Below are 22412 nucleotides of genomic sequence, written 5' to 3'. Positions count from 1 at the left end.
GCAACTCTGAAATCGCGTTAAACACATTAGATCAACTCTTTTAACCAAAGCGAAATTACTCTTAATAAGAAACAACGAAAAAAGTTTCAACAGATACATTTATTGTTAAATTTTTGAGTAAAAGACCAATTGTAAAGTGTTTAATAAATCGATTTGTTAAAACTTTTCTTCGTGTTTTCTTAAAAATATTTATTTATATTTAAAATGTGTTATTATTATCGCAAAGGTGACAGTTTAAATGCTTAATTAATTAAAGACATTGTCATAGTTCTACGATACACCTTGCACTAAAATTTGTACGGGTTGAACAAGTATCTAAAAAAATGATACGTAAATAATAAATGCATCTCAATCAATGCCCTTTTCAAAAGAAGCATTTCCTTGTCAATTGAATAATTAAACGCGTGTAATAAGCAGTTTGCAAAACCACAAAACAGCCTTAGAATCGTATGAAAGAAAAATAATTTTTAGTTGTATATCATGTGCTTTCACAAGCACATTTGTATTTATTGTAATTCATGCACATACTTCCCGTCACGATTTTATAATTAAAGGGCGGATTCCACAACATGCGACATGCAGCATTGATTGTATTTATAGTCTAATGAAACAGATTCACCTTTTTATATTTCATCCACTTCAACCAACGGGTCAAGGTAAAGACTGTCGGCAACTTACGAGAAGTGACTCTTGTTTGTAGGTAACGTTATTACTCAAAAACATCCCTGTAGGTACTTACCCCACAAGAACACTAACAGTGTAGAGGGTTGGAACTTTTCACAACGAAATTGTACGTAAAACAATTTTGGGTTTTTAATGTGATTTCGTAATTAAAAAGAAAACAGAACCCTCGCAAGATAATTGAAGAATGTCTTTATGAAAAACTGATTAAAACTAACTAAATTATTGTTTGGATACTTAATAAAGTTGTTGTTTCTAATTTCTGTGAAATTTTGTCTATACTTATTTATCTTTCTATCATATTAAACTTATAAAACCTATTAAGTATTTAAATTTTAGATTGACCTATAATACCTACATTCAATTCCCTTCCTCCTATTCACCACCAAAAGTTTAAGCCGGCCCTGGTTTCATCAGCTTCCATATACTTTGTGAATCATGCCACATCAGACGAAAATTGTTTTAAAGCCATATTACAGACATATTCTTGTTATACAAAATTAAAGCAACAACTTCGTAATTCTTCCCCTATATCAACAGAACTATTCAAGCAATTTACAAGATAAAAAGTGTTCTATTAAATATATGTATAATAAGACCGACGTTTCGCCTTATGGTGTTAAACCTTTTTCTATAATTAGAGTTTACACTGTATATAGTACACTTATGTACAAAGAAACTTTTTATTTTCGTCTTCAATCCAATCAATAATTTACGTATTGGTACCTAGTAATTGTAGAATTTAGTAATTACTGGACAAGTAGACGGTGATTATACAGAGACGTATTCAATTATTCAATGAACTTCATAAAACTAGGGGTCGCGCTAAATGCTCACACCCTCAAGCTTTAGTACAACGGTTTATGATAGTCGTTGGTAAAGTACAACGAATATTTAATGTAAATTGAACTCGTATCAAGTTATATGTGCCAAATTAACATTAACAGCACATGGGAAAAGAGTGAGCAGATCATGGGTCCAGGAGCTCATGCAAGAATGTGGAATATAATATCGATAGGGAAACAAAAGGAAAAGGAGAGGAAAAAAACGAAGAGCACGATACTGACATATAGAAAGGAGAGAAGAACGAACATACACACTCACACACACGCAGACAACACACACAGACACACGCAGAAAACACACACACACACGCAGACAACACACACACAGACACACGCAGAAAACACACACACACGCAGAAAACACACACACACACACACGCAGAAAACACACACACACACGCAGAAAACACACACACACATACATGCACGCACGCACACACGCACACACGCACGCACGCACATCTAATGTAAATAAGAATAACAATGTTGTGAATAGAGCTATTATCTATCTATCTATTTATTTAACTATCTATCTACATTAACACTACTTTGAATTCTTATCCCAGATTTGCTATTTAGCAAAGAAACAATAGAATTCACTTTTCAAATAAATAAAAAGTGCAGGATTAATATTTATGAAACGAGACCTCACACATAGCAAAAACGAGCAACTTAACAGTCACTACAGGACCTTGTAAAAACATCTGCCTTGATGTTTTTTCGTCCATCGAAGCACAATATTCATTTCTATTTTATATGCACGTATAGTTGTAAATTATGCAAAATTTTANAACAACTTCGTAATTCTTCCCCTATATCAACAGAATTATTCAAGCAATTTACAAGGTAAAAAATGTTCTATTAAATATATGTATAATAAGACCGACGTTTCGCCTTATGGTGTTAAACCTTTTTCTATAATCTATCCTGAAGATTATTTAACACCATATAGCGAAACGTCGGTCTGATTACATATTAAATAAACATTTTTTGCTCCTTAAATTGCTTGATTAGTCCTGTTAAAGCAACAACATTATTGACATACGCCAATACACGAAAATTCATATAATGGATTTGTATATTTGCAATTGAATGTTTTTGAGTAGGTAATACGTATAATGTCAAAAACATGTCGTAATGTATAACGGTTGGGTAAACTCAATTGATTGTCAATTACAGATATGTTATTTACCTTGGTTTTACCATTATAAACGTCTGCCCGATTTTTCGAATGTGTTGTGAAATGATTTAAAAATAAAGGAACATTTTCAGGCATGCTTTTTTTTCTATACATATATGTATGTTGTTTCTGAAACGTCGCAATTGATTACCAGTAAGTACGTTGATATTTATTTCTTTCTGTTTTCCCCTTTTAGAATTTGTTGCAGTATAGGTAGGTATAAATTATTAGTGTGATTTTTAATAGTTATGGATTGAACTTCATTCCCAAATGATGATTTATTACTTTATCATGTAACTGCAGTATCGAATGACTCGTTTGGATGGATACCAAAATTTTCCAACTATGTACCTACATATGTATCTAGAAAAATATCTAAATCCAATGAATGACAAAATGTGACTGTTATACGTTTGAAAGAAAAGCAATTAAAACAGCCAAAACATGATAACGTTTCCAATTTGTGGATGCGAGTTGTAAACCAGAAAAGTTAATGGCGCTGATGATACTGTGGTAATTTGACAGGGTTTTGTTTACGATCGAACGAACGAAGCCACATCGGGATTAAGGATATGAAAATAATACTTACGTATTTTACATATCCTGTCTCCTATAATTATGTTACTTACTTTAGATTTTCATATTGAATTATTAAATAATCTTTGTTCGCTATGTATATAATAATGTCTTAATATCTATGATTTTAATGGAGGTAGATTTGTAATGTAACTCAGCGCTGGTATCTCGTCCAATATTACAATATTCTATCACAGTTAGAGACACTCCTACATTTGAAGAACTACCTTAAATTTTTACAACTAATTTTCATTTCCTCTTTAAAGAGTTTATAAAATGGAAAGTAATTAAGAGACATAATTCTCATCCTCAAGATATTTATTTTGTGATTGCTCAAATTTCATGGGCTAATTTCTTTTAATACATGCACGGCCATATCCTTTAGGCTTATTTTGGAACGACCGATTCTTTTTTAGGATTTACGACTTTCCCAGTCTTTGTTAAAACTTACGACAAGGTTTTATGTTAACCGTATCGTTAGTTGGTAAGAAGCCAAAGAAAATGCGAATTGTTAACTCGGACGGGCACAAAAAGAGCCGAAACTTCAGAAGGATCAACCGGAATTGTTTCAGGAAAGAAAGGAGAAATAATAATGAATCCTTACCGTTGTAGACAGATCCCTACTGAAAGTCAAAACGATTTTCTTTTTGAATTAGCTTCCAAAATTAAACAAGAAAAGCCAAGGTTTTTGTCTATATCATTTGGAAAAACAGCACAAAAATATAAAAAGTTTTAATTTCTAATGAATCTATTTTTTTTATAACTAATCTTGTTTGAAGAATAACACGCCGTTTTACTAAATGGATAGTCCCCATAACACCCACATCATTTACATTCTTTGCACATTTACACTACGTATTATTCCGAAAAGGCCGTTCGGGAAACAAACTAGAATTCAAACAAAGCAGAATTATTTCGGCTTTTTCTTCACTGTTTATTGCCAATAAAAGCAAAATGCGACACGTTCAGTTTACGTATCATCGTTAAAAATTTTGTGTTGGTAAAATCGAGGGGAATACCAACGGGAACGTTTTAGGTTCGAAAGGAGTATTAGATTGTTCAAATGATTCCCTACTGAATTGTATAAATTTCTCGTGAGGATAATTCTGAATGTGACACTCTCAGATAACAAATTTCTTGTCAGAATCCTTCAGGCAAATTATCCACCGAAGCATGAAGCAGGTATAGGTACCTATGTATAACACACTCAACTAACAATACGACGATGTTGCTACACTAACTTATTAATCATTTATTGATGGCTACATTCATCAATAACAAACGAATCCTGTTTTATCGATCTAATTTATTTTACAGGAAAATCAAATGCAGTTCTTTGTAACTCAACTAAATTAAACACAAAATAACTGCACAAAAATAAGCTACGATTTTTTAAAGGATTTTGGAAATTTTTAACCGTAGGCAATGTATCAGTATAGGGTCGACGACTTGTTGGACACGCACTTCCACTTGTTCCAAATATAGGTCAACTTAGATATGTACCCTGTTAATTCCAACTTCTATTTCTTATATGCTTCTAACTAGTTCTTCATGCCTAAGAAGGTATTCTAACAACCTATCTTGCCTATTATATACTTTCTACTCTTTCGAGCAAAAAAGTGATTTGTTTTTAGGGTTCCGTACGTCCGAATAACATGACCCTCGGAATATGGGCATCATTTTTGGGGTGGTAACAGGAAATTATTCATATACCAGCTTCATTTTGTACAATAACAATAATTTATATAATAATTACTTAATTACATTTGCTTAATTTAGTTTAGAAGGTGATTCCCCCCTATTCTAGGAAAATACTGAATCTAAAATTTTGAAAAAATACAGAAAATAGTTCTTTACTTATAGCTTACAGGAAAAGTAATAAGAAGTCTATTGTCTAAACATAACGTGGTAAATCGTTCAAGAAAATAATATTGTGTGTATAAATTTACATTTGCAGTATGAAGGTATGGGAGAACATGATTTTTTTTCCAACTACAATGTCAAGTTGGTTCTCGAATTAGGGTTCCATACGTCCCAATGGAAAACGAAAGCTTTATAGGACCACTCGTGTGTCTGTCTGTCCTTGCGCTACCCAATCCTTACTTTATATCTCTGGCGATTTTTAAATCCTGAGGTGTCTCCTTAAATATCGAAAATCAGCGACTTAATTCTTCAAGTTTTTCGTCCCCTATTTTTATATTAGTTCTAACCCTTCTTTTATATCCCTTTCACACAGCAAAGAACCCTTACTTAAAGTATCTATTGATAGAAGACTGTACAGTGTAGTAATTATTCGACAAACACGACAAAAGACGATCAAGCAAAAGCATGTCTACACTATTATCAAAGCTTTTAAAATGTAGGTACATAAAGTTTTATAAGCATTAGAGAACAAAAATTGCCAGACGGTGCAATGTAAGCCCTACAGATATTAAGTGATCGATATCATACAATAGCAAGCTACTTTTATTATGGAATAGTATGTGTCGTATTGAGTGATATACATGGATATTACATAGACAAAGTAGATACATTAGCACGATCTTCAGATATACTGATTGGAAAGGAAGTCGAAAAAATATCAAGATTTTAAATGAAACGGAAATCTTATTATATTATTATCTACATAGTAAATGAAGAAATTCTTTCAATAGTTTCGATTTAGATGAGTCAGTTTGTGTTATGTGATAAGAAGGAAAATCCAAATCCAACAACTGAATGAGTTATCTATCAATATTATGGGTGACTATAGTAATATCAGTCAGAACCAGTTCACCTCTGTGTTTATCCTATGTATTCTAGTATTTCATTGGTTTGTAATAAAAGTAGTGCGAGTTTTGATAAATTGAAATAATAAATAAAAGGATTGCATGTGGATCATTTATTCGACGACATCATATTCTTTAGGTCTCGGTTGAAATGCATTTGTGAAATCTAGTGTATTGATTTCGTAATGACGCATCATCCAATTTAAATATATTTGTCTTTTACTGACACCTTGAACTTGAACGCTTACAGTAATACAATTTAAAGGGCATATCTCAATAGTGCTGATCTTTCACATTTCTCACTGTAGAGCATCGTCTTCACCTTTAATGCCAGCTAACGAATTTCCCACATACGTACATATATTTTTATTCCGTCTGTATACTTTTACTCCTGTGAAAGTGGAAAATCGGAGAAGAGGCTTTTAGTCAGCGTTTGGGGAAAAATTAGAGTAGACTATAAATTCTTCCCTAATATCCCTTCGGCTTTCCTTTACTCACTCTGTTAGCTTCTTGGTGCAAGAGACGAAAGCAATAAATTACGTCCTCTTTCTTAACCGTTTTATTCTGTCATTAACCTACACTAAATTGTACAAAGGACTACATAATATATACATACATACATAACATATACATATATACAATATATATACATACATACATACATACATACATACATAAATACATATATACATACATACGCGATGTTAAATTAAAAGCAAAACAACATTAGAAAAGATACGAATATTTCGTATTTTAAGGGTGCCTACAAACGATTTGCAAATTTTTGCTTTCAAGTTAGACTGCTACATTTAACACCTTGTATATTGTTAGCCTGCCTTTGAAGTAAACGCAAGATTTTGAATTGCACCTTTGAGAAGATTAAAATAAAATAAAAAAATTAAAATGAATAATCAGCGAATCAAAAAGTGTAGTTGAGTTACAATTTCAAGAATGCGTAATACTGAAGGTTATTAATTACTCTTTCACCAAAGGATTGGAAGGATTACTTCCTTTTTTAGATCATTGTTACCTATGCTATATATCTTTGAGATAAACAACCGCCACTTTTTTGGACCATTGTTACCCACGTTATAACTTTGAGATAAACAACTGCTACTGAAAATATTCGGCTTTCATGTCTAGTAGACATTATGCCTCTGTTAAATTTCAAGATAAAATACGAGATAAAATCCAATTTAGACATCCCTCAAGATGTACAAAAGGGTGCCTAAAGGAGATGTGGGATTAAAAGGGAGATATTACGGAGCTTGACAAAAAACCAGGCAAGGCTACATGGCAATCACAAACTGGTGAAAATCAAGGTCACAAAGGAGAGGTTGCCGAATTAACACGTAGAAATCTCGATCACAATGGGGCTTAGTAATGTCAATGGCCAGTGGCGGCTCGTGACGAAATGACTTTCAATTGCGTCCATAAAACATTTGGGTCGAATGCGGTAAGCAGGCTTGATCCGGATTGACATAAGGTATCCATATCAGGGTCACGTAAGTCTTAAGGGGCATGCCGTAAAAGGGTTCAGATAGGATATCACCTTAGGGCTAGATTAGACTAAGTAGCATATATCATTAATAGGGTAAGAACATCAGTCTTAATAGGACGTGCTACAAAAGAGTTCAGATAAAGTATTCACGATAGGACTACATCAGGCTATAACATAATATTAAAGGGTTGAATATATAATATACCATAATAGGAGATGCCTTAATTCTATATAATACTAGATTCGGTCCACATCAGGGTCACATAAGTCTTAATAAGGCATGTTGTAAAAGGGTTCAAACACGGTGCCACCTTAGGGCCACATCAGGCTAAGTAGAAGATATCATTAAAGGGTTTAGGTAGGGTCTTCATCAGTCTTAATAGGGCGTGCTGTAGAAGATTTCAGATAGGGTATTCACATTAGGGTTAGAGAAGGTTAAGTAGGTCATACCATTAAAGGGTTGAATATATAATATACTATAATAGGAGATTACCCAATAAATCTGGATTCGGTCCACAACAGGGCCGCATAAGTCTTAGTAGGGCATGCCGTAAAAGAGTTCAGATAGGGTGCTATTTTAGGGCCAGATGAGGTGACGGAGAATATTTTATTAAAGGGGTTAAAATAGGGACCACATCAGTCTTAATAGGGGTTACTGCAGAAGAATTCAGATAGGGTATCCTCATTAGGACCAGGTTAGGCTAAGTAGGGCATACCATACCACAAAGAACCAGTTTCCGAAAGGATCTAGCGAAGTTCTTTCTAGTCGGGGTTTTGCTGCCATTAACAGTTAAACTAAAGCGGTTTAGAATCCGTATATTTATCTGCTGTTGGAAATTTATCGTAGAGACTATTCGTTTTGCTTTAAGCAACATTACAAATCGGTTTACATTTTTCTGCTGGCTGGTGCTTTTCCCAGTTTCGCCCCATAAAGCAGAAAGTGCGGTAAATTATAGATACAAATATGTTGACATTTAGAAATACGTTATATACTTTACAATAGGAATAGTAATATAATAATATAATAACGAAAATCGAGTTAAATGAAAATTAATTCAACATTAATAAAACCTATGGAATTTAAGACGATGCATGAAAATATGTACTTAATAGGTTTTCTATAAGGACAAAACACTTCTAATATACGTGATTTAAAGGTAACTGTTGTACAATAAAATTTACGACTTACAAATAACTGCAAGCGAAAATTATGACAGTTTTACTGCTTTCTATTATTAGTTTTCCTTCAATACGTAGCTGTACCTTTACTATAGGAGAATTTTGCAATTCCTATCTTTGAGTATGGTTTATGTATTGTAAAAGATATTCTTAAGTGCATATTCAATATAGGGGCTAATTAATTTTCATGCTAATCGGAGCTGCACCCACAACAGGGATGAAAGTAAACTAATTACTAAAGCTTCTTCTTAGAAAAAAATAGGCAGGAAAAACAAGAATTGCTTCAATTTCGAATCACCTTCTCAACTTAATTAGGCGAAAGTAATTAAGTATTTCTTTCATTACACTGTTCCTTCCTGAAGATGATCAATTATTGTCATTATACAAAATGAAACTGTCAGTCAATATTCAATGTATACACTCCATTAATGATTAATGACAAAAAAATATTAATATTGCACTTCTGCTTTGACACGATTAAAGGGGTAGTATCATCATCATAAGGGCTTAAAACTTAAAACTGGTTGAACGTACACCTCCACTCTTTCCTATCTCGAGCTTATCTTCGTAATTCTCTAGGTCTACCTCTACTGCTCTTAACTCCTTATTTGTTCTTCTAATATGTCTCTAATTAACCCTTCATGCCTGGCAAGATTCCCTACCAACTTATTTCTTATAGACTTTCATAGTGCCCTCTGTCCTCCTAATACTCTTTTTAATACTTCTTCATTTCTAACCTTTTCCACCACGGAAACCTTTTCATTTCCGCTGCGCCCAATTAGCCACTTCTTCTAATTTTTCGTCTCCTATCTTTATATGCACTCATGATGGTTAAATCAAATTTGTAAATAATGAATCGGGTATTATGTTATTCTTCATCTATATCTAATTGTAGGAACTATTCATTTTTATAAGGCGGAAGGAAGGTATAGGCCTTATAAAAGCCCTTTTTGTGTACGCCTCTTCAATGTTAATATACAAATAATTTCCTTCAATTATTCACAACTAGTTTGTGTAAGCGACTTGGATAATTTATTATTATGATTAATGCGATTTGTGAAGGTAAAACACTACAGCAATCTTATCATTCAAGCCTACGTTTTAATCTACTAGGATTAATGGCTGACAAGGGGTTAAAACAAAAAAATTATTTTAACTTGATGGTAGGTAGTTAAATTAAAATTAGGTCGCAGTAATTACGTTAAAATATGCTCATATTTGTTTGACCACGACCAAAATCATCATCGTTAATAAATAATAAACAGTTTTTCTTCTGTACTGAAAGACATGTCTTATAGAATATCATGTACAAAAAGCACAATTATTTCTTTAATCTATAGCGAATGTAAAAAGATTTTGAAACTTTACAGCATTACTGAATAAGTTTAAAAATATTTCATATGCACACATGCAGATTTATAATCGTACTATATACATAGAGGCGACTTTTGTTGTATGTATCAAAACTACAAACTACAAAGTTGGTCAGTCGGTAGATACATAGAACTATTTCAAAACGATTTGCACACTTTGTAACATATAAATATGACTGCTTTTAAAGAAGTTTCACATCGTGTATTTTTCTATGTTATTTTTCAGTTGCAATATGTCGTTTTTAGAAAAGTTAAAATACGTATAAATAAACTACTGCATATAGAAATAGGTTGTTTATATACAAACTCATGTTTCTGACAGTTATTATTTCGTGACTGCCAATACGAACTTTTTCGTCGAAAGTTTGTGGAGCACTGCAGAAAAATTTACTTTAGAAATACGTACATATAGAGCTACTTTATCGGAAATCGATATACTTCATATAGTTTCTGTAGCGATGTGACCTTCAGTTTAACCGGCGCAAAGTAGAAAAGAGCAGCACTAGGCCAGAAAAGGAAGGAGACAACTCTCGGCCAAACTCTCAACCGTTGAGGAGCGTGTAATCCGTACAGTACTGCACGGAAAAATTGACCATTTTATCCACTACAATTGCATTGCTCAAATGTGCTGTTATTGGTACCATTTACCACTGAAAATATCAACGAGATGTTTATTTATATTTGAAGACATATTAAAGGCTTTAACGCTTGTTTTCGACTCGCACTACTATTCATGATTGAACAAAACTTTTGGCAGGTACTGTATGAAAAAGCATGTTTAATGAACAAGAGTCGAGAGTATAATGAGCTTTTTTCTCCCTACCTACGATTTTGCCAGCGCACGTTCAAGACATTGGAAGGGGCACATCGCGAGAGAAAGTAAATGAAGTATATCATAGGTTTGAAATTAGTCCTTTAATTCGGTTTAAGTATTTTGACCAGTCGACCTGTACCCCTTTTTAATGAATGTAGAATTCCGAGATCATTAATTTGATACATGGGTGTATATATCTGCGACCTACGTAAACAGTATGTACTTCCGAATTGCTATTAAGTATACATGTATTATGTAGACGACTGACTATTATTAACTTTAGGTTATTTTAAACTCTGTATTTCCTAGCTACCGTTGTAATTAAATTCGCAAATTTTCCAATAAACTACCGTCTTAATTGAATGAAGGGTTTTCAACTTTGACAGTACTGCCTGACACTTCTTTAAAGGATATAATTTTAATTAAGTGCTTAACGTTTCGTTCCTTGCTGCATGGAGCAAAAGTGTATTAATCTACAAAATAATTATCTGATACGTATACCCAACCCAGTTAAAAGATAAAGTAATAATTATTACAATCTTCACCTTTTTCCTTTTCAGGTCAGTGAAATTTATGTGATGCATCTGGCGCATATAGAAGAAGTCAATAGAGCTTTCTGTGTCAACTGTTCTTCTCCTAATGAATGAAAATCAAGAAGCCCAATGTTGAGCACCCAAACAAATGGCAAAATACCTTCAGTATGTGAAAAATATTTTGCCAATATGACTTGCTCAGGTAGGCAATAGCTTATTATACCTAGATAATACGATATCACCAATAGATGGGCTTACCAAAAATTTTAATTCATTACAAATTTTAAAATAAAAGTGGGTTAGCATTTTAAACCGATAATAAATCATCATTATTAATAGAGGAGGGGGTTGTTTACACCACAAGTGATAATTTAATCATATTACTAGCAGTTTTTATTGACTGACATCATTCAAAGTCCAAAGCTCATCTAATGCAAATTGATTTAACCCGATATGGGTGTACGCATACAGATGTGACCATGGCACTTACGACCATCTAATTTTCATGTTCAAATGTTATTAACACAACTACTACCCCAAACGAATAAGGTAATTAAATAGTGGAATATAATATGCTCTTTTTAAAATGTAAGTAAATAAGGTTATTTTCAAGTAGAGTAAAATTTAGTTTTTTCAACAAATTAAATTTTCTTGTCTGCATTTTTATTCAAATTATCAANGTTTAATGAACAAGAGTCGAGAGTATAATGAGCTTTTTTCTCCCTACCTACGATTTTGCCAGCGCACGTTCAAGACATTGGAAGGGGCACATCGCGAGAGAAAGTAAATGAAGTATATCATAGGTTTGAAATTAGTCCTTTAATTCGGTTTAAGTATTTTGACCAGTCGACCTGTACCCCTTTTTAATGAATGTAGAATTCCGAGATCATTAATTTGATACATGGGTGTATATATCTGCGACCTACGTAAACAGTATGTACTTCCGAATTGCTATTAAGTATACATGTATTATGTAGACGACTGACTATTATTAACTTTAGGTTATTTTAAACTCTGTATTTCCTAGCTACCGTTGTAATTAAATTCGCAAATTTTCCAATAAACTACCGTCTTAATTGAATGAAGGGTTTTCAACTTTGACAGTACTGCCTGACACTTCTTTAAAGGATATAATTTTAATTAAGTGCTTAACGTTTCGTTCCTTGCTGCATGGAGCAAAAGTGTATTAATCTACAAAATAATTATCTGATACGTATACCCAACCCAGTTAAAAGATAAAGTAATAATTATTACAATCTTCACCTTTTTCCTTTTCAGGTCAGTGAAATTTATGTGATGCATCTGGCGCATATAGAAGAAGTCAATAGAGCTTTCTGTGTCAACTGTTCTTCTCCTAATGAATGAAAATCAAGAAGCCCAATGTTGAGCACCCAAACAAATGGCAAAATACCTTCAGTATGTGAAAAATATTTTGCCAATATGACTTGCTCAGGTAGGCAATAGCTTATTATACCTAGATAATACGATATCACCAATAGATGGGCTTACCAAAAATTTTAATTCATTACAAATTTTAAAATAAAAGTGGGTTAGCATTTTAAACCGATAATAAATCATCATTATTAATAGAGGAGGGGGTTGTTTACACCACAAGTGATAATTTAATCATATTACTAGCAGTTTTTATTGACTGACATCATTCAAAGTCCAAAGCTCATCTAATGCAAATTGATTTAACCCGATATGGGTGTACGCATACAGATGTGACCATGGCACTTACGACCATCTAATTTTCATGTTCAAATGTTATTAACACAACTACTACCCCAAACGAATAAGGTAATTAAATAGTGGAATATAATATGCTCTTTTTAAAATGTAAGTAAATAAGGTTATTTTCAAGTAGAGTAAAATTTAGTTTTTTCAACAAATTAAATTTTCTTGTCTGCATTTTTATTCAAATTATCAACATTTAATTTTGATATGTCATAATATTCGTAACTAACTACCCTGTTAAATTTGGAGATTTTTTACTATGGATTTCATACCTAATTAGATATTCAAGTAAGTCCAAATCGTTTTTCGATTGTAATTATCAACAGTTGATGAAAAAACTTGCTCAATCATAATTTAATTTAAAATCAACTTTTATTTGAAAATTAAATACCTCCGCCAATTGCATAAAATATGCTTAAAATATAGGTATTACCATTACTCTATTACCTTCTGCAGACCATAGAAAATAGTACAATTTACTACAAATGTCTTATCTACTGAGAAGACAGGTTACTATGAGGTTAGGAAAATGATTTATGGACTTACCAAAGCTGATATTACTTTGTACTCCTTCTGACGAAAATTGTCTTTGGAAAACACCATTAAAAGTTCTAAATCACGAGCGCGGAAAACCAATCAATGTATTCGAACACGACTTACGCATTAAAAGTATTAATTAATTAATTAGATAAACAACCGAAGGTTACCGAATTCTCTTTAACCGTGAGGACGCCAGACGAATCGAAAGCGGAGATAACCGAATGCGATTTCCGAAAGAATGTACTTAATCCTTGCTTGCGCCATAGACAGGACTATAACGATGCGGGTAATCGGCGCGAAAATCAAATGAATCCGCCCTTATCTTCATCATCAGTGCTCTGTAAAAAAGAGAGAAAAACAATCAATAATATTGCGTCCTTTGTTGTTACGAGTGTTACTATTTTTATTGTTTGTAATTGTAGGTATTGGCAAACATTAAAAATTTGTAAAAGAATCTTACAACCTGTGTAATAATTCCATTTTTTTATTCCATAATTTAACTCATTTGTTTTTTGTGTTCTGAACGACATTATTTTAATGCATTTTCGTGGTTGTAATATAGATAAAAATCATAGAATTTATAACAGATACGTATTTATTCCTTGTGTTGTTACTGAACTGATCAAGCCGAAACCGGCTGGCGCTTGCTTGTTTCACATTCAAGTCATATCGCACAATCATATTTATTACTTGATACCATCTGAAAGAGTATGTATTAAACAACATCTGGTCGGGTTGCACAAGGACGATATTCCCTTTTTCCAGTAGGCATTTGCTAGCGTTTTCGTATTCTAGCATAATAAATGAAATGAATGTAATTAAAAAAGCTTGTTTGTAACAATGTATCATTAATTTTAAAAGGATTTATACAATAATAAGTAAAATTAAGAAAAAGTACGGTTGCCCAGCTGGACAAGAATTTTAATAAAGTTTAAATACCCTTTTTTGATGCCTACCTAAAATGTATGTTGAATTTTTATTATTATTTTTTCCAGTCTAATGCTATGTAAATAGTAAATTCCCCATTAGAAGGATTGATGATATCATTTTGAGAAATAATGGCAGATAAAAATTCATAAATAGTTTGCTTAAAAATGAAAATCTATCGATTCAAATAGAGGAAATTATTTAAGTTTTAAATGGAAACTGTGAAATGTGACATTGATATGATAGGCATCGGAGAATCCACTAGATTATCTCAACCCGAAAAAAAATCGTTGGTATTTTCCAAGGATTTGTGTACAAACTTAAGGACCTTCATGGACCAATGGCTTGATCAGAAGAAATCGAAATTCAATTTCTCGAGTTCCAGACCCTTTCAGTATTTACAATTCACGATCAGTCTCGGTAAACCGCATCGGGTATTTATTTTATTTAGAAATTGGCAATTTTCAAATCAAATTATCTGTGTTGTAAGCGTTAGGTTACATTGAAGCAAGAATTATCAGTTGTAATAAATAAAAATCGACAGAAGCAGTCTGTCTCTGTCATTCTTAAAAGTACCTATAGGGATATTAAGCCTTTAATCATAAGTGTCATTAAGATAGAAAATCTAAAGGCGTCTTCCGTATCTTTACTTACTTAAGCTTGGGCTTCCCCAAAAAATGTCACCTAATTTTTTCTTCGCGAGTGCTTCTGTTTACTTCGATAATGATATCTTTCACTGCCATTAATTCCCCCTTAATTTACCCAGTTTCGCTTATCGTGGCTAATTGTGTTTGCTACTAGATGACAATTATTATTATCAACTGCGAGCTTCATTAAGTAAGATAACGCAAGAAGTAGTAGATAAACATTAATTTAAGAAAAAAAGAAGGAAAATGCGAACTCATCTATTTTTTCATGCTTTAGAAATAATTATCTTGGTTCCGTGGGTTTCCTCTCCGCAAAAAAAGTTCAGAAGGTGTCACTTTATAAATGTTTGTTCTGTTTAATGGTTTTTCTGGAGGTAGAAGAAGCTGACCCAGGCTAAAATCTAACTCTAATAACGATATATTCAAAAGAATGTCTCAAACAAGGAAATAAAGCGTAGACAACAAAAACATAATCATTATTTTTTTATATATTTACCGTTTTCTTGTTATCAAGAAGTCTAGATATAAAAACATTTCAATAATAATAAATAGAGGTTCTATCAATTCCCATAACTCGCTACATTGTGATTTTGCCAGCTGTTGGTTGGGCTTCGTTTGAACCAGAAAATAACGAAATAGGGTGCTTTGCAGTGACAAGTTATGAAAGTTTACAATCGAAGGCTTGAAACAGAAACGGAAACAACACAGTAAATAAGCTCGATTTTGATTCCATAAAGAAAAAAAAGATATGCGGTCCATTGGAAATCGCAATTTTGAAATGAAAAGGTTTCAAGCACATTTATGTGTTTCAGGTCAAACACAGTATAATACAAAATTGAAGCAAAATTTAAATTTCTAAATCGTTAAAAGGAATTCCATATTTATAATTACTTGATACTGAACAGAGTATACAGGATGTTTCGTTTGTTTAGTCACCGTTGGAATTTCTAAGTTCTCATTTATTAATATTTGATATTACATAGGTATGTAATTCAGCACTCCTGTATGCACCACACAGTTGAGAATTCATATGAATAGTTTGAAACCCAGGGTGCAAAGTTGAAATCAGACAGACGCATCCACGAAAATGCTTTTCAATGTGTAATAAGACGCCTGTCTGAAAACTGGATAGCTAAAAGCTCATAAAAATTTAATAAAAGCCTTACAACTTCGACAGAAGAGTCTCAATATCGTATCTATGCTGAACGTGAATTATTCTAACAAAAAGCAGATTGCATAAAATTGGTAGAGCAATTGTAAAAGAATATCTATAAGTTTCTTGTTCTCTCATGTTAAGTAATAATAAATTTAAATACTCTCGAATAATAAAATTCGTATTGTTAGGCTTAAGTTTTTTACGATAACGAAACCACATGATTCCTTTTCTGTTTGAAAATGGCGAAGTAGATGTCGAAATGACCGAAAGGGAAATAATTTCGCCAAAAGAAGTCCAGGCTCTGATATGATCGCCTTGCTAACATAAAAGACGTAATAAGGATCTCGTTTGCAGACACATTCTACCAGACTGAAAACCGCCCATAAAATGTGTCGTTTTTATCTTGACATAGGGGAAAAAATAAGAAAGAAATGTAAGACCGAAAGTCAAGGACATATAAACGGAAAATTGTCAGTCACTTTAAAAATCTGCTATATGAGTATGTAAACTACATAATAGGTATAAAATTGAACGAAAATTTTATAAATTCGTGAAGCACCTACCAAAATTGTTAAAAAGACTGAAACCTAAAAGATTGTTACTATTTTACAATCATCAGGACTTTTATGTGTAAAACAACTCATTGTGGTGATTTTCAGTTAAATTTATTTGTATAATTTCTTTTTTGACTTTTTCTTAGAAACGCAAAACTTTATCTCCTACTGAAATGTAAGAAGTGGGTTTTTATCTCCAGAAGACGAACGAAAAGAAAATCTTTATATCTGAGAATAAAGAAATATAAGACTTTAAGCCTTTCTATTGTATACGTACAAATACAAAAATCCTCTGCGTTTCTTTACAAATTACACACTTGTTATTTCAGTAAACAGTCAATTAATTGAATTTTTTAGGAGTAAATATGTATTAACCCCTTAATAAGTATTAAAGTGGAAAATCAGAGTAAAAGACTGGCACAACAACAACAACAACAATAACCAAAGATAATTATCAAATTATCTTTAGGTTGTTTTGTTGCTTTTCTGATGAAATTGTTTTTGATGTCTCACTAATTTACCCTTCAAGCAACCTTAATTGATAATTCAGTGAAAAGGTCAAATTCGTTCTAAACAGAACATAAATTATTTGAAAAGAGGACAGCTTATTAGATTAGTTACATGGTACTAAGAAATAGATAATTTCTTTCAGACATAACGGTAATGGATCTTCCTTGTTGTGCCAAGCTTAATACATTTATTTTCTCTAAGTCTGAAAGAAATTACCCATTTCTAGCATAGTAAAATCTAATGGGTTGGAATGATAAATTAAGACGGTCCTACTATTTCTATTTTACCAATCAATATAAGAAANTAATAATTAAAAATAAAGACAAATTGGCATCACTATAAGATTTTGCGATACTGGATCAATTCTGAGACCAGATTCTGGTTTAACGACAAGATATCTTAAAAATCACTATTTTTTTGTTATTTACGTTTTTAATCCCCGCTTTTGTTAACTTACAGGGTTGCTTATTTGCCTACTTACAGTAGATACTCATAAATCGTGGGTATATTATATTAAACCAATAACTGGATATATTTCACCCTTATTTACAATAGTTTAGTAACATTTAATAGAAGTTTAGAACAATTTCCATATGAATCGATCTTCAATGCGCTCCAAGAATGCCGATTATATTTCGCCACCGGTTGAGAACACGAACATGGGTTAAAAAAAACTTTTGATATGAATTATAATACGTGCAAGAAATACACTTACAAATAAATTGAAATTTATAGACGCAGTATAAAGACTCAATGGAAAAAAGATATTGGTCGTGAAACTGGTGTGGTGTTCTAGTGGAGTGAAGCAATTACATTTACAAGCAATGTCATTCCAGGTATTCCATTTGTGTCATAAACAGAAATTTATTACGTAATTGGGAGTGTTCGGTGAATTCATTTAGACACTTGGATGTCTATTACATAAATTATTGCTACGGTAGGCTTAAAACAGAGACACTTCGTGCAAACGGTAAATTACACAGGGAAATTTTCAACGACAATTTTTCTTCAGGAAATCCTTGACATTATCATCGCCTTCTCGGGACTTCGATTACTACCTCTTATATTGTACCTAATTCAAATATTTTAAATTTTCTTTCTCGATTTGTGTCGTCCACATTTTTAACTTGGTTTTTACATTATATAGCACAGAATCAAAAAATATCAGAATACTTGAAAGAAAATTGAAATTCCTTTAAAATGATGTGTCATTTGACACACCAGGTCATTAAGGATTCTTTAAAGAGTTCCCATAACCTTTACTAGAAGTAAGACCTTACATCCATGAATTTATAAATAATCAAAAGATGTCCCAATCGAAGACAGAACGGACTTGTTTCAGGGATTTCCGAAAAAGAAAAAATTGTCGTTGCTTTAAATACACCACCCTAGAAGTACATCTCATTCAATACTTTTTCATATTCCACACATTAAAATTGCACTCACGTGTAGTTTAATCTATGTACATATGTATGTTACAATAAGAAAAAGAATAATGTTAATGTATCCAAAAAAGTGCCTTAAGTGCACATCGAAAATAACTCGAAATTTTCAGAGAGTAAAAAGTGCTTTTTCTTATTTGCTTTTATACACTATTAACTTTATGATAGTCATAAAAGCTTACGAAGATTCTCACTTCATGATGCTCTTACTGCCTTTAACTGCAGTGACGCCAAAAAAGCAAACGTAGATAAAATTTAAATATTCTACTTTAAACTAACAATAAAACATTTTTGTATATGTAAAAATAATTTGAATTTCTTCCTCTTTTTCAAATCGAATCGCGATTTCCAGCTTATTAGGACTCATCAGTACGCCATAGGCAGTTTCAATATTTCCTGTGTAAAATTAAGTTGATATAAATCAACTTATGAGCCGTATAGCGCCATCTACTGACTGTACCAAATAATTTAGTAAGTTTTTCAACAAAAGACAATTTTTTAAAAGAAATTTCCTCATTCCAGACGAGGAGAGCTTCAACGGCTCTCCAATAATGGAGGTTGAGCTTCGAGAATCTCCTGATTCAGTGAAGTTGTTTTTGTCTAACAACACTCCTCCCAATGCAGCAGAAGGTAAGTACGTTTGTAGCAATAAAATTCACCCTTAAACTCTAATTATCCTAAGATGAAAGTATTCGACTAATTTTAAATTGAAAAGTTCGTTATCAATGATACTGTAAATAAACTGGAAAGCATTGGGTTATTTATGTTCTTTTTATGGACTTTAAGCTAAAGGATTATTGTTTTTCAGCTTTAACGAAGATAAAATTGACCACAACACAGTTTGCGGTCCAATATATACAAAAGATAGTTGCTAAAGAGTAAATCCTTATCTATTTATTACTGACCGCCCTCTAACTAATGAAATATATAGCGAAAAAGCTGCATTAAAAAAGCTTTCATGGAACACTGCATTGTCCATATGAGTTAGAGGAATAAGAAGTGCCATGAATAGACAAACTGAAAAATTAATATTAAAATATTTCTTCTGCTCTGTTTTTAAAGAAAGTACGTTCAGTTTTCCTGAATTTTATAACCATACATTAGTTTCAGTACGATTTGCGAAAGTAATTATTATTTCTTAATATAATTTCCTCAATTTCTGCCAAGCTAAAGGCCTTTGTATCCGTAAGCCACAACAATTTCCTGTCTCATAAAACTTAACGGCAATTTTACTGTTGAAAATAAACATAAATCAAATTTAACAGTCTTATCATTAGTCAAGCTGTGTCATTTTCAAACTATTGAATAATTTAAATGCTGCACAATTCTAGTATTATTTGCAAAACAAAAGTTTGAAAAAATATTTCGAAAAGTAGGTACCGTTAAAGCATGTGCTAAAGAAAATGTTTTTGTATTTGCTCTGCAGTTTATGATCTACTTTTTTATTGCCTTTGTGATTAAACGTAAAACAATAAATATGAACAAGACATTTTTGTTCTATTCTGGTCTATTCATGTTTATGTTTCCGACTCATTCGTGACTGTGTCCACGAAACAATTTCTACGTTTAAAACGGAAAAATAAAAATTTCATTTAGTCCAATTTTTAGTTAAGCAAAAATTGCTTAATTAAGCGTTTCTGTCTGTTGATAGCGTAATGGTTGTATCACGTTCAGCAAAATTACAATTGTAGCAAATTGAGTTCTTGCAGTTCAGGTATTTGTGTTATGAAGATCCACGAATTTTAATTAAACTGAATTGATGCAATTTACGTAGGTATGTGAGAACTGCGATTGAAATCGAAAACAAATATTTCACTTAATGTTTGGCAGTGAATGAAATATTTATTTACCAATTTTTCTGTTGTATTGTCGGCAGTGACAATGGAAAAGCCAAGAACTCATTATACATTAGTGAATTCTTTTTTTTAAATTGTTTGCTGATTAAAAGAAAAATAATAAATGTTGTTAAATAATGATAAGTTACATTCGTTCTAAATATTTTTAATAATCAATAACATACGCGGAAAAAAACATGAATATTTCACTAACTGATATTTTTACCTGTTTTGCACGATGTCACAATTGAAATAAGCATCGCAGAAACAGAAACTAGCGACCCAGAAATTAAAGGTAGCCGACAATGCCTCTGGGAGGTCGTTTCAGAAAATGGACATTCCACATTAGAGCTTGATTCTAGGATATCTAAACCGCGTTGTATCAAATAAAATGTTAAATGAATCGCGAAAACAAAGAATCCTTTTCTTTCATGGAGGGAAGAAACCGTTTCAAATTGAAAGAACAATTTCTGTTGTATGCAGTGACTTGAACGATAACTTAACTTGAAAATAAAATTCTTTCTGATTTAAATAAACAAGTAATGGATGCAAAACGACTTATTTATATCCATATAATTTAGTTTGCTTTCAGTTTTGTGAGAATTTGCTGTTAAAATTGTTGACAAAATACTAAATTCTTATAAATTTTCGCCTCTTTTTTGAGAAAATGTAATCTTTTCAAATACGTATTAAGTATTTAAACATTTTCACTTAGGGTCGGTCATTGAACCATTTGTTTTGAACAAATATTTTACCAAACGAGGCAAATTGTATGACAATGAGTAATTACTCTTAGAGAAGCCACCGGATCACTGACGAAGGAGCTATACACTCGCGAAATCAGAAGATAGAGTAATTGTAGAATAAAGTAACACTAGGCGACTGTCTTTTGTGGAACGTGACATATTTGGGTCACAATATTCTTGCTGCGATTTGGTAGGATGAGACTGTCGCTAAAACATAGAAGCTAGAGCCATTAGAACCTTCCATCAGAAACTCCGTGTCATAAATGTGGTACCCACTGAATAATCTTTCGATTTCAGAAAACAAATAGAAAATCAAATCAGAAAAGAATTCATGATTTTACAGCGAATACCTGCAAAAATATTTCTCCTTTTTTGGTAGCCATATAATTTATCGTCAGTTTTTGATCTTATTTGTGGTGGAGCATTTTTTAAAGTGAAACTTCTTTACGCACGGTAGGTTAAGTTCGTTTCATGCGAGTTGCTATGTAACGAAATCATGCAACGGATGTCCCCCCTCTACTCGGCCACGTACTCGAGTTCGTAGTGGCGATCGCTTGAACCGCGAGCTTCAATGCAACGTTCGTTACAGGCAACTCGGGCATGTATAGTCTAAAATTTAAATTCATAGTGTACAAATAATACCATTAAACCAATTCCTTAACCCCTATCCCGGTATGTTTGAAGAAGTTTCACTTCAGTAGCGTGTTGCATAATTACACGTTGTATCTTTAGATAAATTTAAACTTCTAAAATTTCGGTTTTGTGAATTATATTGTTTATTTTTTTACATCTACGCTTTTGCACGCATTAATTTTTTTGAACTCTACCCGTATTTTGTCGCTTTTATCCGAACATTGTAGCAGATTTT

The 22412-nt window shown here is 32.3% G+C and overlaps 2 protein-coding genes across 5 annotated transcripts in view; one reads left to right on the top strand and one right to left on the bottom strand.

Moving 5' to 3' along the window:
• LOC108734196 (tenascin-R) overlaps window positions 1-22412 on the bottom strand; it is a 190977-nt gene that overhangs the window by 92416 nt on the left and 76149 nt on the right. For both annotated transcript variants that reach the window (XM_018465636.1, XM_018465634.1), the window contains exon 2: window positions 13734-14065. The gene's annotated coding sequence lies outside the window, so the exon portion shown is untranslated. The remainder of the gene's footprint in view (window positions 1-13733; window positions 14066-22412) is intronic.
• The window catches only part of LOC108734194, a 46085-nt gene that overhangs the window by 8981 nt on the left and 14692 nt on the right, over window positions 1-22412 (top strand). The window contains exons 1-3 of one of the 3 annotated variants that reach the window (XM_018465631.2): window positions 12301-12383; window positions 12729-12903; window positions 19486-19593. In XM_018465631.2, coding sequence (XP_018321133.1) covers window positions 12831-12903; window positions 19486-19593 — 181 coding nt within the window. In that variant the 5' untranslated portion in view covers window positions 12301-12383; window positions 12729-12830. Of the gene's footprint in view, window positions 1-11477; window positions 11653-12300; window positions 12384-12728; window positions 12904-18299; window positions 18358-19485; window positions 19594-22412 lie in introns of those variants that run through there. The other 2 variants (XM_018465630.2, XM_025978638.1) reach the window with 2 other exon arrangements.

Source organism: Agrilus planipennis, unplaced genomic scaffold (assembly GCF_000699045.2).
Source record: "Agrilus planipennis isolate EAB-ADULT unplaced genomic scaffold, Apla_2.0 scaffold7, whole genome shotgun sequence".
NCBI lineage: Eukaryota > Metazoa > Arthropoda > Insecta > Coleoptera > Buprestidae > Agrilus > Agrilus planipennis.
Note: the sequence above shows the minus strand (reverse complement) of the source record. Positions and strands in the feature narration are given on the sequence as shown.